General features: G+C 35.3%; 1 protein-coding gene and 1 long non-coding RNA gene across 2 annotated transcripts in view; one reads left to right on the plus strand and one right to left on the minus strand.

Moving 5' to 3' along the window:
* The first annotated feature begins 932 nt into the window (after positions 1-932).
* dazap2 (DAZ associated protein 2) lies at positions 933-9,078 on the plus strand. Its single transcript, XM_007232569.4, has 4 exons — positions 933-1,089; positions 3,581-3,705; positions 4,917-5,165; positions 6,926-9,078. The coding sequence occupies exons 1-4, from the start codon at positions 1,077-1,079 to the stop codon at positions 7,052-7,054; spliced, it is 516 nt and encodes a 171-aa protein (XP_007232631.2). The 5' UTR covers positions 933-1,076; the 3' UTR covers positions 7,055-9,078.
* A 2,868-nt stretch (positions 9,079-11,946) lies between these two features.
* Positions 11,947-18,219, minus strand: part of LOC125780582 (uncharacterized) — an 8,898-nt gene continuing 2,625 nt past the window's right edge. The window contains exons 2-4 of the long non-coding RNA XR_007423852.1: positions 17,112-17,160; positions 16,351-16,410; positions 11,947-13,616 (exon numbers count right to left, since the gene is read on the minus strand). This is a non-coding gene — a long non-coding RNA (uncharacterized LOC125780582). The remainder of the gene's footprint in view (positions 13,617-16,350; positions 16,411-17,111; positions 17,161-18,219) is intronic.

Genomic DNA, 18,219 nt, shown 5'->3' on the forward strand with positions numbered 1-18,219 from the left:
AAACATAAATTAAACCCACTGTGTGTTTAATAAAATATAGCTTGTGACTCAGTTAGCTTAACTTTAGAATTAGCTAGATAGATATTCAGGGTTTGAGAAAAATCTACATATATATATATATATATATATATATATATATATATATATATAATGCCCTGCCCTGATGTGCCTGATCAGCCAATAACTATCATTTCCAAACTCTATTAGTTCAGGGCTAGTTTTAGGGTTTGTTAGAATTTGTTTACATCTCAAGTATTGTGGTAATGTATTATAATGTAATGTAATGTATTATTTAGAAGGGGTAGAAGAGATGGTTGAGCTGGAGAGAGAGAAAATGTGGAGAGGGCTGAAAGTAACTGAACTGATCAGAAGTGGACTGAACGATAGAAAGAAGTATTAATGAAAGATTATTAATTGTGTAGGCCCCTTAGGACTATTATTTACTTATGGAATATATCTGATCCATGTCCTTTTTGTAAATTTGTGCACCCTTCAATTTCATCTATTATCTATAAAATCTATTAAATAAAAAATATATATATAAAATAAAAAATATATATATTTATACTTTATATTTAAAAAAATGTTTCCCCTCGTTTGGGCTGTTGGGGCGGCGGAAAAAATCCCTTATTTTTAAGTCCAAAACTTGACAGGTATGACTATGTGTTGTATGTAAACTCCACCAGAAGCATGATGGGAAATAATCTCAGAAAGAATATAGTTGCAGTCTTGCAAATGGTGATCCCCAGTTTTTGCTAAATCTTAGCCTGTGAATATAATGTCTGTGACTAGTTTTTAGTCTGTTAAATGTCTTTTCAGTCTTAAAAGTCTTAAAAGTCGTGCAGTGTGTGAACAGCATTAATCAGGATGTCAGAATAGAGGAATGTTGCAGGGGCGCTGTGTGTTTGTGCCCCTCCCCCTACATGACGTAGCCCTGCTTACCGAGAGCACAGTCTGACAAAAACAAGGAAATATCCGGGAAGCGAACAGGAACTTAAAGCGCACATTCAGAACCAGCGGCGATAAAAACACGACTTAAACACGGTCTAAATCCAGCACAGCTCCTACAGAGAAACATGAATAATAAAGGTGAGTGAGGGCTGCTGTTTTTACCCTGTTTATACGGGTTTAAATCAGCGCTGTACAGGATGAGCGGCTCGTCTGAGGAAAGCCTTATTAGCAGCTAAAGGCTAATTCAGCTAAGCTAGCGCTAACAGAGAGCTAACCTGCTTTAGCTGGTTTGCCTAGCATCGCTAAATATAAATATATTGACGTTACTTTAAAAAAATCGAACCCCGGAATCACAGGTTCCAGTGTATCTAGCTATCACTGCTAACTAACTAAGCTAGGCTATGTAACTTGGATTAGCTAACTCCCATTCTTCAGGAGCGTTAGAGGTGGGTAACCCAGGTCCAGAAAGCAAAAATCCATCCCAGGGTTTTGTACCAACTGCCTGGGCGGCTTTGCTGCAGCTAAGCTATACAAAGAGCCGCCCAGGCAGTTGGTACAAAACCCTGGGATGGATTTTTGCTTTCTGGACCTGGATTACACATCTTCACGTCTAGTTTAGCTAGCTAGCTAGTTAGCTGCTGTATCTGTTTGCTAGCTTAGCTTAGCTTAGCTACCCAACTAACGATGACGTGAATGGAAAGGTGACCTCATTAGTTAGCTAACCTGTCTGTATATCTCAATATCTAACGCGAATCCGGGTAAAATACCCCGATAAACGCGAGTCTACACTGTGGCGTTAGTGTCAGTGCTGCGCTGTGGGGCCTGCTCTGTGTGTTTGGACGGATGGTTAATTTTTGCGCATGTTCCTTTGCCGTGTTGGGAGCTTTAAAGCTAAAGCTCAGTGTTTTAATCTGCATTTTACGTATTTAAATGATATATTTTTATCTGGCTGCTCAGTGTCACTTAACCTAACGTTACGTTTTCTAGCTTACTGTTTGATGCTAAATGTGAAAATAGAAAAAAAAAATAATAAAATGCTTAATTATTTAAATTGTTCCATTTTGTATTTACGTTAGTGTAATAAAGATTTTTTTTTTTAAATTGAACTAGCCTCATTAACCTAGCTTAAAAAAAAAAACATCTACTCTCACTCTAACTAATCCACATAACGTTACTAGGTCAATACAGTTATAGGGGGGGGAAATAAGACCACTTAAAAGTGATGAGTTTCTTTGATTTTACCAAATTGAAAACCTCTGGAATATAAATCAAGAAGAAGATGGATGATCACAAACCATCAAACCAAGCTGAACCAAGCTGCTTAAATTTTGGCGTAAAGGCATAAAGTCATCCAAAAGCAGTGTGTAAGACTGGTGGAGGAGAACATGATGCCAAGATGTATGACAACTGTGATTAAAAAACATGGTTATTCCACCAAATATTGATTTCTGAACTCCTAAAACTTTATGAATATGAGCATTATTTGAGGTCTGAAAGCTCTGCATCTTTTTTGTTATTTCAGCCATTTCCCATTTTCTGCAAATAATTTATAAAATTGGGAAAGTTAAGTAGTTTAACTAAAAATCTATAGCTACCTATCTACTGTTACTGCGTCACTTGGGTATACTGTTCATAGAAATGTGATGTCTGTAAATTCCTTAAACTGACGTACTACCATTGCTCATGCTCATATCTTACAGGGTAGTTACAGTGATCTGATTGGATGAGTTTTACCAGCAGTCTCTCAGTCTTTAAACAGAATGGACTTTGGTTTACTTGTCACTTTTTGTTAACGAGTTCAGGTATTTTCAGTTGTGTAATACACCGTGTAGGAAAAAAAAAACAAAATTCCAACACTTATATAACATACAGAACATACCATACAAAAGGAAGATATATAAATTCATTATAAAAAAATAAATAAAATGAAAACACACAAGGATTTTATTTGTGTGTAATCTGACGAAAGATTAGCTATTACCAAAAATAAATTTAAATGTGGTATTTTTTTTGGTTAACATTAGGCCTGTCACACTAATTATGCTACATATTTATTGTAGAAAATAGATTTTGACTATATTGGCTATTTTGCTTTTCTTAGCGTAAAGGGCATGTATTAATCTGTGTTTTTCTTTTGTAATCCTGTCCAATTCCAGTGTCTGAATATTCTTATTTACTTAGTTATTTGCTATTTAAAAGGGGTGTAATTCTATTTTTATTGTTTTATTGCTTAAAAATACCAGTAATATCATCACAATTATTTCTTGGACAATACATTGTCAGAATAAATAAAGTTACTGTGGCAACACTTATAAATATTGCATTTATCACAGTATTTGGATTACAAATAACATCTTGGCTAAATGTTATGGAGAATTCTAAAGTATATTTTTGTCCTTGTATTGTTTTATATTAATACTTACAGAAGAATATAAAAATCCATCTATATAAATATTTTTTTTAAATAAGCGCTTTCCAATAAAATTCATCCTTCAGAAATCTTTTACATCTCGAGAGGAAAGTGTCTGCTCTCTGATTTGATTTTGTAGATATGTCATGATGTGTAACACTGTACAAAAACGGCTCATTCACTGTAATTAAAGATCATAATGTGTTTGTGTCTATGCAGGTTCATATCCACAGCAAGCTGTGTATCCTCAGCAGAGTACAGCACCTATTTACCCTCCTGCTATGCAAGTGCCTCAACCTCCCCAGGCACCCCCTTACTCAGATGCCCCTCCTGCCTATTCTGAGGTAATGAGCAAATAATAAGAAACACCCACCCTGATTCTGGATACATGAATATGGAGTAGCCATTTGATAATTATCAGTACACACTGTAGAGCTGTGGACAATATAACACAATGGTTAAAGGTGAACTTCGGATGTGGTAAAACAATAATATAGATAGAGATAAACAGTACTAACATTTGATGAATAGCCCATCTCCGTTCTCCCACAGCTTTCCAAGATCCTGCTATTTTTTGCAGTTGTCTCAACAGGCTAGAATGGGTTTTAACTGGACATATTTTGCTTCTGCAGATAAAAAAAATCGCTTTTAAATGGTTATACAGGCTTAAAGTAGTTCCGCACCTCATTGGTAGAATCCTCCGCAGAGCCCTGACATTTAAAACAAGGCATTAATAACAAAAACAAGACGTTTATTAAAAATCACTGTTTATAATCCATAGCGTAACCTACATCTCCGGGCACTGCCATCTTAAAGTAAAGTCATGATCAGTAGAGTGACAAGCACATAAAAAAAAAAAAAAAACATTCTAGCCTATTTGGACAAACTGCACAAAATTGCTAGATCTCAGAAAGCTGCAGAAGAGTGGAGGTGGGCTATTCAATAACAATTAGTACTTTTTATGTTTTACCGCACTAAATGTCAATTTTAAACAAGGGCTCCTCGCTTACTTGGTCACTAAAAGTGCTCAAACACAACCGATTACATATTTACTTGCTAAATCCTTTGGGTATTTAAAGAGCATTGAGCTTTTTCTATTGTTCTATTGTTTTGAAGCTATAGAGAAAGCTACGAACAGGAGCCGTACCAGATTAGTTTGAAAAAAGAATAATTATTTACAGCCCTAACACTAGGGGTTGGAATCACAGGACACAATATCTCGCGGCACAATATCATGATACAATATCAAAGTGCGTTGCCTACTATATCGATAATAACACAATACTATGATTCTGCGATAATTGATATATATTACAAGAAGATTCTCTACAATACTTCACTGCATCTGTGTTACTGAAGAGGATAAAATACTATTAAATAAGTAAATACCAGGAATTATGGATTTATTGGTGTCAGTTTCACAGAATTTTACAACCAATATTATTTACCAAAAGGTTTACTCTATTCATTTGATTAGCGCCATCACATGGAGTAATGAAGCAGTAATTTTAGTAATTCAAATCTGTCTTATGTTTGTTTCTTTGTTCCTCCACAGATCTACCAGCCAAGGTATATGCACGCACCCCAGGCTGCTGGTCAGCTACCTCCAATGACCACTGCATACCCTGCCACTCAGATGTATGTGCCCATGCCACAGTCTGTGCAAGTTGGGGCAATGGCCCCTAATGTGCCAATGGCGTACTATCCCATGGGACCTATGTATCCTCCAGGTTCCACAGTCTTGCTAGACGGTGGGTTTGATGCCGGAGCACGGTTTGGTCATGGCACCGCTGCTTCCATTCCTGTGAGTATGCGATTATCATTTAATAATTAGAATAAACAACACAACTATTTAGTGTGATTTTCTTTAATGATAAATGTGTTATTTATATAGAAAATGACTAACACCCTATTCAGACAGGATTAGTTTTACTAATGGAGTGGAGTAGTGTATCATGGTTATCATCATGTCCAAAAAAACATGATAACCAAACGTAGAACCCATTTATAGGATAATTAACTTTTATTTTGAAGATCCTACATCTACGTCTACAAACCCCATAGACTGTGTATAGCTGGACAGAGCATCGTCTCTCAAAAGTGAAGCCACCACAGGTCGGGCGCCCCCTGCTGCTGTTCGGTTGCAGAAAGCTGTGTAACCCCACCCATCCCCATAGGTTTCAATGGCAAAACAGAACAAAAACTTTCAATCACATTTTCTCTAATATTCTGTAATTCTACCTCCATTATTTAATGCAACAGCTAGTGTAACCTCTGCTTATATTGTTAATGTTTTATATCCCCACAGAATTCATTTTTAAAACGTTATTCAGCTCCATTCAAAAAAGGTGTGGTTATTGTAAAAGGGCTGGTTATGGGCGGGACCAATAACAGACCATCAGCTCCGCTCCGCTCTGCAGCCTGTGACCTCGAGGCAGCCCTCAGGGGCGGGGTTATTTAAATAAGTAGGCTGTCTCTCCACAGTCTTTCTACCTCCTCTGGTCTCTACTGCAATTCAGACTCTGGTATCAGGGTCGCCAACATGGCGGAAGATTTTGGCTTCATTTTCATTGAATGAATGGGAACGGTGACACGGCGTCCATCTTTTTTACAGTCTCTGTACAAACCCTACTGTGACTAGAAAAGGATTCATACCAATTGTTTTTTCCCACTATTTTTTCAATTTACACCCACACACACACAACTGTATACTATTAGGATTTTATATAAATAAATAACAATAAATAGCATTAAAAAAAATGTGGAAAGTATGGTATGCATAAGTATTCACCCCTCTTGAGTCAATATTTTGTATTATGATAATTTGTATTATACTTTTAAATTCCTAAATTTCCTTCGGTATCTATCTATCTATCTATCTATCTATCTATCTATCTATCTATCTATCTATCTATCTATCTATCTATCTATCTATCTATCTATCTATCTATCTATCTATCTATCTATCTATCTATCTATCTATCTATCTATCTATAAATAAGTCTTTTGAGGTATGTCTCTACCAGCTTTGCGCATCTAGAAACTCAGAATTTTGCACATTCTTCTTAGCAGAGTAATAAAAAAAAAAATCAAGCTCATCCAGTTTGGTTGGGAAACGTCTGTGAACAGAAATTTTCATGCCTTGCCACAGAAGCTCAGTGGTATTTAGGTCAGGACCCAGTCTCAAGTATTGCAGCCTCCATCAACTCTGACCAGCTTCTCTGTCCCTGCTGAAGAAAAAAAAAAAAAAAGCATCCTCTAAGCATGATGCTGTCATCACCTTTGTATTCGTTAAAAAGTATTGACTCTGGGGGCTGAATAGAAATGAATGCCGCACTTTTTATTTATTTATTTTTTATTTTTTGGAAAACAATTATGTGATACTTAGTGTTGGTTTATAAACCCTAATAAAATGCATCTAAGTTTGTGGGTGTAATATGAAAAAAATGTAAAAAAGAATATGATTTTTTTTTCTTTTAAGGTTCTAGTATGAAGGCACTGTAAATGATCATATATTAAATTGTAAAAAATGTTTAATGTTTACTCTCTCCCTTTTTTTGGCAGCCCCCTCCTCCTGGACACGCCCCAAATGCAGCACAGCTGGCAGCCATGCAGGGTGCAAACGTGATGATGACCCAACGCAAAAACAACTTCTTTCTGGGTGGCTCCGGCGGAGGGTACACTATCTGGTAACAGTGAGAAGGACCTCCTTGGGCCGCGGGGCCTTTCCTCTCTGGTTCCCTCTCCCCTGGGGCAGCTTGGCTATGCCATGATACTGATACAACCTAATGGAATGTAATGTTTTAGAATGCCTAATAATGGTACAGTACTCCACTGTTGATCAACTGTATTTCAGTTCCAAAAACGCATGAAGCCTTGCAGGTTCAGACAAACTGTAAGGCTTATAGAGCACGCCGTGTTTAGAGAATTGAAAGCACTTTCTGCACAATTCATTGTCGAGCTCCTTCATTGTTGTTGTTTTTAACGCATTTCTCCTTCAATTAGTTCGATATTCATTCATATGCTAGATTAATACATTCAGGAATGTTTCATGTCTGACCGATTGATTTGATTATTTTATTTTAATCTCCTACAACAAAATTCGCTAGCCATTTTTTTTTTTCAACTGTTCAACTGTCCCATCAGTGTGTGTTGAAGCTTTCATGAAAGTAGCTATGCACTACCCACACAGTAGTTTTATTACACCTTTAATCCATTCAGGCTTCCGGTATTCCGGTTTGATCTTACACAGTTCACATTGATGCAACATTGATGCAGTCTCCTCAAATTGTGCACCACTTAGTAGAATAATGTGTTTACAAAAACTCCCATCACAGCCGAGTACTGTACCTTTCGGGCAAGAGTAGATAAATATAAATCCGGTGCCAAATTATACTGGGCACTGTTAATTTAACATTTACAGACAAAAAAAAAAGAAGAAGAAGAATGCAGTAAAAAGAAAGCCCTCATATTCGGTTCAGAACGTTGGTTGGCTTTTTAATTGTTCTTTTCCCCTCATCTTGTCGGATACCCAGAGCTGTATATAATGCAGTGTTTAATTTTAGTTTAGTGAAATGTCAGACAATTTCCTTTTCACGAGAGTGTGCGTAAGTGCGCGCGTGCGTGTGTGTGTATGTGTATGTGTGTGTTAGTTTGCGTGTGCGTGCGTGCGTGTATGTGCTTCTCACACAGTTTTCTTTTAGTGTTGTCCTCAAAGTTAGAATTATTTAGAGATCAGGGCTTAATCAAGACTTTTCTTTTCAGTACTTTTCAGCACATCGAGCAGGTTTTCTTTTTCCTAGTGAGCATTATAAATGTATAACCAAGGAGCTGGTTGTACCAAAGATCTGGACTAGAATGCACTAAAAGCTTTTGCTGTGACTTGAAAGTCATCTTCTCTCAATAATTCTGCACATACGATAAATTACTAATAAAAGATAAACATATCAAAATTAGGGGACGGTGATTGTTTTGTAGGCTCATACCGCCTACTAAAGCACACCACTGCTCTGACTGTCTTTTGTAGTGGGGTGTGTTTAAAGTGTATCTAGCATAATTGCATCTTGATGTTTTTTGCATGCCTTTTTGCACTTTTATTCAATATTTTGTTTTTAATAAAGATCTATCATTGTTAAATTTTTAGAAATACTACAAATATTAATTTATGTGCACTGTCAACCAACTCTGAAATGTTAGAATTTTTGCAACTTGTTTTTTGTACAAATGCTTTATAAATGCAAATACAGTGTCAGTCATTCAATTTTGCTGTGTGGATGGTTTTTCAAAGGCATTTCATTACATATTGTTTTTTTTTTTGTAGTTTTTTTTTGAGGAGATAATGTTCAGTTGCCCAGTTTGCCTTTTTGTTTTCTTGTAGTTTTCACATTTAATGTTTCAGTGGTTCATTATTAGATTGATTCCATTAATACACCAGCAGTTGTTTTCACATATTCGTGTTAGAATCATCTTGTCTTTCTCTTTTGATTTCAGCTCTGATGAAGTGAAACTTCAACCCATTGCCTCTATAATAACAATACTATAAAGCCTTGCATCAGTAGAGTAGAACTAGATTTGTTTACCAAACAAAACAGTTGAGCAGCTCCTAGTAATCAGATCATCCTCGCTTCTACTGTACTCATGTAACCTCTGTTCATTCAGCTTCTTCCTCATGCAGGCCACGCCGTTTTTTGTACAGTAAACACGGTTTTCATTTCAAACATTGTGTTAATGTGTTCTTTTTTTCGTCCAGAAAATTGTACACTACAAGGTCAATTTTATGCATATGCATATGCAATTAATAATCAATGAGATGGAATCATAAATCATAAAACATATATATATATATAGATAGATAGATAGATAGATAGATAGATAGATAGATAGATAGATAGATAGATAGATAGATAGATACTAGAATGGTGTGTTTCAAATCAAACCATTATAAATTACTTTATTGCATCTTATCATATAAATGATTAAATCCTTTAACAGCTGCATTTGCTGGGTATCCGACAGTATCTTACACCGTGAGCACACCCATCACATTTTTGTAAATATTTTATTAGATCTTTTCATGGGAAGTTATAACACTTTAATACAGGCTAGAGTAGTCTGTGTTCAGCTTGTATAACAGTGTAAATTTGCTGTTTCCTCAAAATAACTCAACTTATATCTTCTTATATCGTATATAGTTTCCCTCCACCAGTGGTTTGGGCTTTAATGGCTGTGTGTGGAGTTATTTTGAGGGCACAGCAAATTAACACTGTTATACATCTACTTTACATTGTATTAAAGTGTCATATCTTCAGTGTTCTCCCATAAAAATATATATTATAATATATTCACAACGATGTGAGGGGTATTCACGTTGTGAGATACTGTAGACTTGAAAGTTTCAGCCCTGACTAAACAATTCTCCCCTGATATCTGGGTCTGTCACGATAACTATTTTGGTTAGAACAATATATTTTCCCATAAATTAATGTGATAAATTATATTATTGTCATTTTAAAAACTTTTATTCATTATTAAGGATATTCAGATATTGAAAAATTGAAAAATGAGCATGTCTAAATTTCCTAAACTGGCCAAATATCGAGGTTCAAAAAAATGATTAAGTTCATATAAATCCATATATTGAGCAATAAATCAATAGTGTGATTATCGTGACAGACCTGCAGATGCCCCTCCATTGCCTGCATGCATCCTTTAGCTCATCTGAATAAGGTGAATGAGGCTTAAGCACAGATAAATGGTAAGAGGGCAATTAAGAGAATTTAGACCCATGTTATGTAACATAAAGCATAAGAGTTTATATAAGTACTTGTGAGGATATTTTTTTTTTTTTTTTTTTTTAAATGCAGTGTACCATGCAAGTACATCACTACATTAAAGACTGTTAGTATGCAGTGTAAGCGTATTAAGTGAACATGTGATTATTGGATTATTGATGAACAGGTGCAGTTCGGGGGGCTGTTTGTTATAGAGGAAATGAATCTGAGCATGCTCAGTGTATATAAACTGAAGACGGTCATCTTTCGGTTTCTGCAGAAAAAAAAAAAATACTTGCCAATAAAGTTTGTGCACTTAACATTTTTTATACTAAACCTAAAACAAAATAAAATTTATTTTGGAAATTTGAATGGACACATTGGAGTTGAATGGAATGTGTTTTCTGTTCAATTACTTATTATTTACACAATAATATATATATATATATATATATATATATATATCTCTTTACTGTCAGACAAAAAAAAAACATTGGGTAACACTTTAAAATAAGGGTGATAAAAAACAGTACTTATGACTGTAACAAACATTGTTAAAAGGTTTAAAGTAATGTCTCAGCTATTGATTATTATTTGATACTAATTAAGACAAGAGATTTTCACTATTAAACTATTAATCATTAAATTGGTAAAGAAATGTTAATTTATTATTGTCCAAACTACATCACGCGGGCCATTTGCGGCCCGTTTCCTTTTTTGGAGCGGCCCGCAAAGTATTTTAGAAATAGAATGAAAGTTGGCCCGCTGTTAAGCAGGTTTTTATAATGTGAGATTCAAAGTTTGAACGCTAGGTGTGAGAAACAGGACAAAGAGTCTAAAAGCGGAGAGGGTGCGCATTTCTAGCGCAGAAAAATGGGCCAAAGAGTCTAAAAGCGGAGAGAGTGCGCATTTCCAGCGCAGAAAAACGAGTCAAAGAGTCTAAAAGCGGAGAGGGTGCGCATTTCTAGCGCAGAAAAACGGGCCAAAGAGTCTAAAAGCGGAGAGGGTGCGCATTTCTAGCGCAGAAAAACGGGGCAAAGAGTCTAAAAGTTGCCGTAACTAAGGAGTTTTATATTAAGAGACATTATGAAATTAAACATCAATTTGAAAAATCTTAGTTTACACAACACTGTCAAAGATAGATAAAGATAGTAAGTCAAGTAAAATGGTGTGTAAATGAAATAATCAGGAAAAATGTATTATTTAAAGTGGTATATTTCATTATTTGTTTTATTACAGAGTGTGGCCCGTGACAAATATATTTCTCCTTCTGGCCCCCAACAAAAAAAGTTTGGATACCCCTGCTTTAAACATACTGAACATTAGGGGTGGGCGATATGGCTCTAAAATAATATCACAATATTTCAGGGTATTTTTGCGATAACGATATACTTGGCGATTTAGGAAAACAGAAAAATTAATTAATTTCAGGAATATATTATAAGAGTATAACAGCATAATCATAATGTGGCAAAATAAATAATATAGCATAAAATAATATAATGCAGCAAAAAACATTGCAGAATATTTAGTGCAGGCATATAAACTGCGAACTAAAACAATTATACAATAAATACACCTAGAGCTTCACAGTAAATATTTGGACTATTTTTAAGACAGAACATCTCTATTATCACAATATGGATTTTTAATATCACAATATTTCTGTGTCACGATATATTGTATATGATATAATATTGCCCACCCCTACTGAACATTACAAGAATTCCAATCCATATTTTAACCAGTCGCTTTCGCAGGACAGTGCTTATTTTTATTTTAAGTGTGTGGAAGCAGAAAGAAGAAAGAAACAACTTCCAAGTATATTCAAGTTTATGTAACAATAGCAATGGTTTTACCCTGAAGAAGAAAAAAAACATAAGATACAATCTGTGTGAAGTGTAAATCATGCATTTCCATGTTTATGGCTACTTAGAACAGTGCAATCTGACTGCAGTACAGCTTAATTATTCTTATGTCCTTCAGTGTAACAAACTTCATGTTTAAACTATATTTCCTTAAAAAAACAGAAAAAAATCAAATTTTTCAAGGAACACAAAAAGGCTGGGCGTCGAGTAACAATGTCAGCATTGACCATTTCAGAGTAACATACTGCAAACACTATAATATAAAACGTTAACACAGAAAATACCTGGGTGGCAAAGAATTCTTAGACCCTGGGGTTTCAAAAATATATATAAAAAATAAATTGTAAAAGAATTGTAAGATAGAATGTTGCATAGCCTCTGAATGCTTTTTGGTGTTGATTATTTTAATTGTAGTGATGATAACTTATTTTGGTAAATGAGTACAAATTAAAAACAGTTTAAAAAAAACAATGTAACTCATGTCAGTGGATAATATGTATACTTAGCAATTTACCAGGCCAGCTGAACCCCATATGATAAATATATATATATATATATATATATATATATATATATATATATATATATATATATATATATATATATATATATATATATATATAAAATGTTTATGAATATATGTTTTGTAGTTGTATACGTACATGTTTATGAAGCTGCTGTAGGATATGCATTGAACAGAAATCATTAGACACACTAAAGCCTATAAATTAAATAAACAGTAGGGCTGCAACTTACGATTATTTTGGAAGTCGACTAATCCGTCGAATATTCTTCTGATTAGTCAATTAGTTAATTGTTAATTCTGACAAGCACTCCATCTTTGCTTCCAGTGGTAATGACTATTTAAACGCCCTCATTGTTTTTCTGAACCCCAGCACTTTGTGTAGAGCATTGCGATTGCAAATTAACGATTATTCAACACTGCAATTGGTAATCAACCCATTTTTATAATCAACACTGACGATTAATCGCTGCAGCCCTAATTAACATTGTTGACAGGTGTGTCACAACCCATAACTGAATGGATAAGGTGTCAGGTAAATGTAGTGAACAAGTGATTAACAGTTTTCCAGAATCATAAACATCATAAACAACCTGAGGAATACAGGATCACCTCTGCAGCACAGAGCAAGGTAACAGCAAATTCAATAAAGATTATATTGACCACCTCCTTCCTATATTTCCCCTGATGCAGCAGGATACATCAGCACCACGTAGAACGGGTACTCACTGCATCGTCAGTCCAGCTCGATGCCTCCTCCACGCACAGGCCCTATAGAGGTCATACATTTCTGCAGAAAAGACACTGTAGAGTTTCCTAATACAAAAATCACCACTCATCCAATCCACCAATCCAGCACGTTCTTCATCACCGGCATCTCACTACTACTCCCAGCAGTCTGTGCAGTTCAGCCCTGAGCTTTCAAATAAAATACTCCTTCTTATTGTCGGTGACGGTGTCCTGGTAGACCTGATCCGGGTCGACTCCTGGGGCGGGCTCTCCTGTTGTTCGGTACGCCCCCTTGCTGTGACACAGGTAGCGGTACAGCAAGAACGCCAATCCGGCCAGGGTACACAAGACCAGCAAAATCACCACTAAAACAGAAACATGCAAATATGTATGAAAAATGGGCCAAAGAGTCTAAAAGCAGAGAGGGTGTGCATTTCTTGTGCAAAAAAAAACGGCCAAAGAGTCTAAAAGCGGAGAGAGTGCTCAGTTTTAGCGCAGAAAAAGGGCCAAAGAGTCTAAAAGCGGAGAGAGTGCGCAGTTTTAGCGCAGAAAAAGGGCCAAAGAGTCTAAAAGCGGAGAAAGTGCTCAGTTTTAGCGCAGAAAAAGGGCAAACGTGTCTAAATGCTACCGTAGTTAAGGAGTTTAATATTAAGAGACATCATGAAATAAAACATTAATTAGAAAAAAATTTGTTTACACAACACTGTCAAAGATAAAGATAGTAAGTCGAGTAAAATGGTGTGTAAATGAAAGTAATCAGGAAAATGTATTATTTAAAGTGGTATATTTCATTATTTGTTTTATTACAGAGTCTTTGGCCCGTGACTTCTAATATATTTCTCCTTCTGGCCCCCAACAAAAAAGTTTGGACACCCCTGCTTTATACATAATATAAATCATTTTCTTATATAATACAGCTGCACATTGTGTATATAAAGGGAGTCAGAATTAGCAAATTAAACCCAAGGTATAAAAAAAAAACATTCTGCAGATTACTTTAAAAATTCTGAAGTAATATAACTCTATGTTTAGAACGGTCATGATGTGATACTTAGCTGACCTTTTTAGTCTGATTTTAGCAGTGGCGTGCAGTTAATATAGTGGGTACCCCTTCAGCAAACCCCCCCCCCCCCCCCCCCCCCTCCACCCACCAACCTACACATCGATTTTAGAACAAGATATTCTCTGTCTCGACTTAGTTATATGAGCTAAATTTACATTAACAGCCCAAAAATACAACAGCTACAAACAACAATATCAATGCTTAATATCAATGCAAGTACAGCCGTCCAACAAATATCACTTATTTGTATGCCTACAAGACGCAGGTCAGCCAAAACATTAAGTACAGACAAAAACTCACCAGTCAAGACGGCCTTTTATTGTGAATTAATTTCACATTAAAGGACAGCCTTTAAAAAGGCGTATTAATATAATATGACACAATATCTGTCTCATTTACTTAGAAGGCCTTATTGCACACCACTGGATTTTAGAGAGTTGGGTAACATTTGTTTTTTGGTTTATATTGTTTTTAGATTATCTACTGTCTTTTTATTAAAGTTCATCTGCCTTTGCTTGTCCTAAAATTAGCCAATAAGTGGTAGAGTTCGCCTTCTTACTGCTGCCACTTTTTAAGATCCACAGTTGACGGACACTGTGATCCACCAACCACAATTATGTCCTTTTAAGGGCCTTACCCACTAGAGCCACATTAACCCTCCTTCTCTTGTGGCATTACCAGCAAGCTGATTGTCTGTATATTAAAACCTTGGACTTTATCTGTAAACAGACTATGTGCTCTGTGCCTCTTGTATCAGAATTTGCATCGATATCAGCAGTTGTGTATCGGAACTGAAAAAAGGAAGTCAGTCCATCATTAAAGACAATCCTAACAACTGACAGATTCCGGCACAACACCAATTCTTTTTTTCCTCTAGTTAGTTTTAGTGCAGAGTACAGCCTGCCTCAACTTCTTGTAATTGGTCTGAAAGTATAAATGGAAGCTTCTACACCTGCTTTGTTTGGACTGAACCAAAATAGTAGGTGTCAAAAGGGACCACAAACCACAGTCTGGACCAAAGGACCAGAATTTTAGACCAATTGCAGGAAGTTGAGGCAAGCTGTAGGCAGCCTTTAACCAAACCAGAATCCAAAATCAAATTCCCCTTTGTGTGCAAGCCATGATTTAGGAAGGGATAACCGTCACCACAGTACTATTGGCCTGTAGCATGCTTCTAACCCCAGCTAGCACTGCTGGAGCAGCATTAGCATTACCCGCTAAACGTGATAGCTCTTTTGCCATTCAGCAGTAAGTATTATCGATCTGTATTCTGCAGGTTTACCGTGTTTAAACAACGTGGGATGATCCGCTAGCCAATATTGCCCTGGCTTACCAAAACTCTCAGTGTTCCTTAGTGTATCGCTGTTGGCCGGCTAGCGCTTGTGGTTAGCAACTAATGCTAATGGTGCACCTAGTCTTAGTGGAAATCTGGAAATCTAAGGTTACTGTAAATAAACAGAAGCCTTTTTGCTCACCTACATAAACATTTTTAACCAAGAAATCTGTGTAGATTTCTGTATATCCAGTTCTTGTTTTTAAGATTTACAGTTTTGTTTACATAACTTAGCTTAGCTTTATCTGAATTAAAAGAAAAACATGGCGACACTCCTGTTCCTTACTAGTGTTGCTTAATGCGCCTTATAATTCGGTGCGCCTTATGTATGAAAATAGACCAGAAAATGAACATTTATTGATAGTGCGCCTTATAATCCAGTGCGCCTCATAGTGCAAAACATATGGTAAATTCAATGTCATGTGCTATCTGTATGCTCATTAAGTATAGCTCTTTTTGTTTAGCTTTTTAAACCAATTTTATGTTTAAAGGATTGTGATTAAAATCTTTATATATATATATACCCCATGCACTATCGCTATGAACTTTACTGAATATTATTTCACTTCAGAATTAACAAACTTAGCAAATAGCAAAAGATGAACAACTACTTGTTACCAACTAATCTTTACACACCAATAAAAATATACATACAATCAATATTCTTAAAAAAAATCTATATATATATATATAAAATATATACCTCCTATAACTGCTGAGTTGGTCTGGACTGGAGCCGCAGGTGTTGTCCACATATCTGTCACTTGAAAGGAACAAAAAATAATAATAATAAGACTGTGGTGAAGAAACATAACCTGTATGTCCAGATTGTACTTTCTAAAAAAGACAGTTTGAAATTCCACACATAACATGCCACAGTGATCTGACTGTGATCTGATTGTGAACTGATGCACAGTACATAGTAGTGCTGTGCGATATGACGATAAATATTGTGGGGACGATAGAAAAGTGTCCATCGTGCTACTTACCTTCTATCGTCCCTATCATTTCTACAGTAATTTCATCAATTGTTCATGCAAATATATAAAGTAGGCTACGATGAAATGTATAGTAACATAGAAATGTAGAGATGTGTAGTAACAAAGTAGAAAGAACTACTTCACTACTGTACTTAAGCACTAAAATACTCAATCTGTATCTACTGGAGTCTTACTTTTACTTTACTACTGTACTTAAGTACTAAAATACTGTATCTGCATCTACTGGAGTATTATTTTTACTTTACTACTGTACTTAAGTACTAAAATACTGTATCTGTACCTACTGTAGTATTATTTTTACGCCACTACTGTACGTAAGTACTAAAATACTGTATCTGTATCTACTGGAGTATTATTTATACTTCACTACTGTACTTAAGTACTAAAAAATGCCCTGTTATTATTCATTATTTTAAATCACAAAAATACACGAAAATATTAATAAAAAATTTAAATCCCTTACTGTTAGGAGGGTATGTGGTATACATGATGGAAAATGTTGAGTCCAATATCTAAACAAAAACAAAGAGCAGATTTTTAGCAAAAACAGAAACCAAAGCAGAAAACAATATGAGGAAGGAAACATGGTGTGTAAAATCACACCAGCAGTTCAAACTCTAACCCAAACTCTAACTGTTTTAGCAGTGAAAACTATAATTCCAGATCCCTGTAAGGCCTTTTTTAATAATATCTGCTATAAAATATCAGACCCACTGTTTTTTACTTTCTCTTGTTTATAATTACACTTTACTGGAAAAAAATCCAACTGTGTAAAACATGACTCACATGAGAAGAATTAGATTAACTTATCGTTATCCTGGTAATAAGACTAGTCAGAATGGCGTTATTTTTAGATCTGTAGAACTAATAAGCACCTGGTTTTAGGTTGAAATGTTTAGGCTCGTCGCAGACGTGTGGAAACATGGTGTGTGGTCAGTTTTACGAGGCAAAAGGTCTTTAGAGGCTAATCTGAACAACAGTTACTAAACTGCTCCGCCTGCTCTGTTTGAACAACACACCTCTTATGTAAACAGCTGCTGTTCACACTTCCACAACCATCCAAAAATAAAAATGTCAAACAGAACAGAGCAAATGGGTCAGTTTTACATGTATCAGTTTAATCATTCATTTAATCTGACCGTTTGAGGCGGAATTTTAAAAAAAATTTATTGTTTGTTAAGCGTCATTATTTATTTTTTTTCCATTCAGTGAAAAAGAAATGGGTTTTCATTCATTTTTTTATTACAGCACCTCACTATCTGAATTTTAGGGGGAAAAACTGTATTATTTGATTTTTTAAAATGGGATATGGGAAAGAAAAATGGGATATCAATAACTGATTATTAGTTTTAAAACACAACTGATAGATTTGGATCTTAAAATAAATCTAAAACAGCACTTACCTTAAATGCACTTTACTAACTAACTAAGTAGCAAAACTCAAAATTGTGTGTCTTTAATTAGCATTTGTATTAGTCAGAATTAATTTATGAATACGAGTACACAACTGTGTTACTAGTAACATTTACAATAGGGTTATCTGGAATTATAATAAACAGTATATCTCAAAA

This window comes from Astyanax mexicanus, chromosome 13, assembly GCF_023375975.1.
Source record: "Astyanax mexicanus isolate ESR-SI-001 chromosome 13, AstMex3_surface, whole genome shotgun sequence".
In the NCBI taxonomy this organism is placed as follows: Eukaryota; Metazoa; Chordata; class Actinopteri; order Characiformes; family Acestrorhamphidae; genus Astyanax; species Astyanax mexicanus.

Bases quoted from the DNA above. Each gene is read 5' to 3' on its own strand.
- dazap2 (XM_007232569.4), top strand. The intron at 3,706-4,916 runs GTAATGAGCAAA...GTTCCTCCACAG, and splicing joins CCCCTCCTGCCTATTCTGAG to ATCTACCAGCCAAGGTATAT. The intron at 5,166-6,925 runs GTGAGTATGCGA...TTTTTTTGGCAG, and splicing joins GCACCGCTGCTTCCATTCCT to CCCCCTCCTCCTGGACACGC.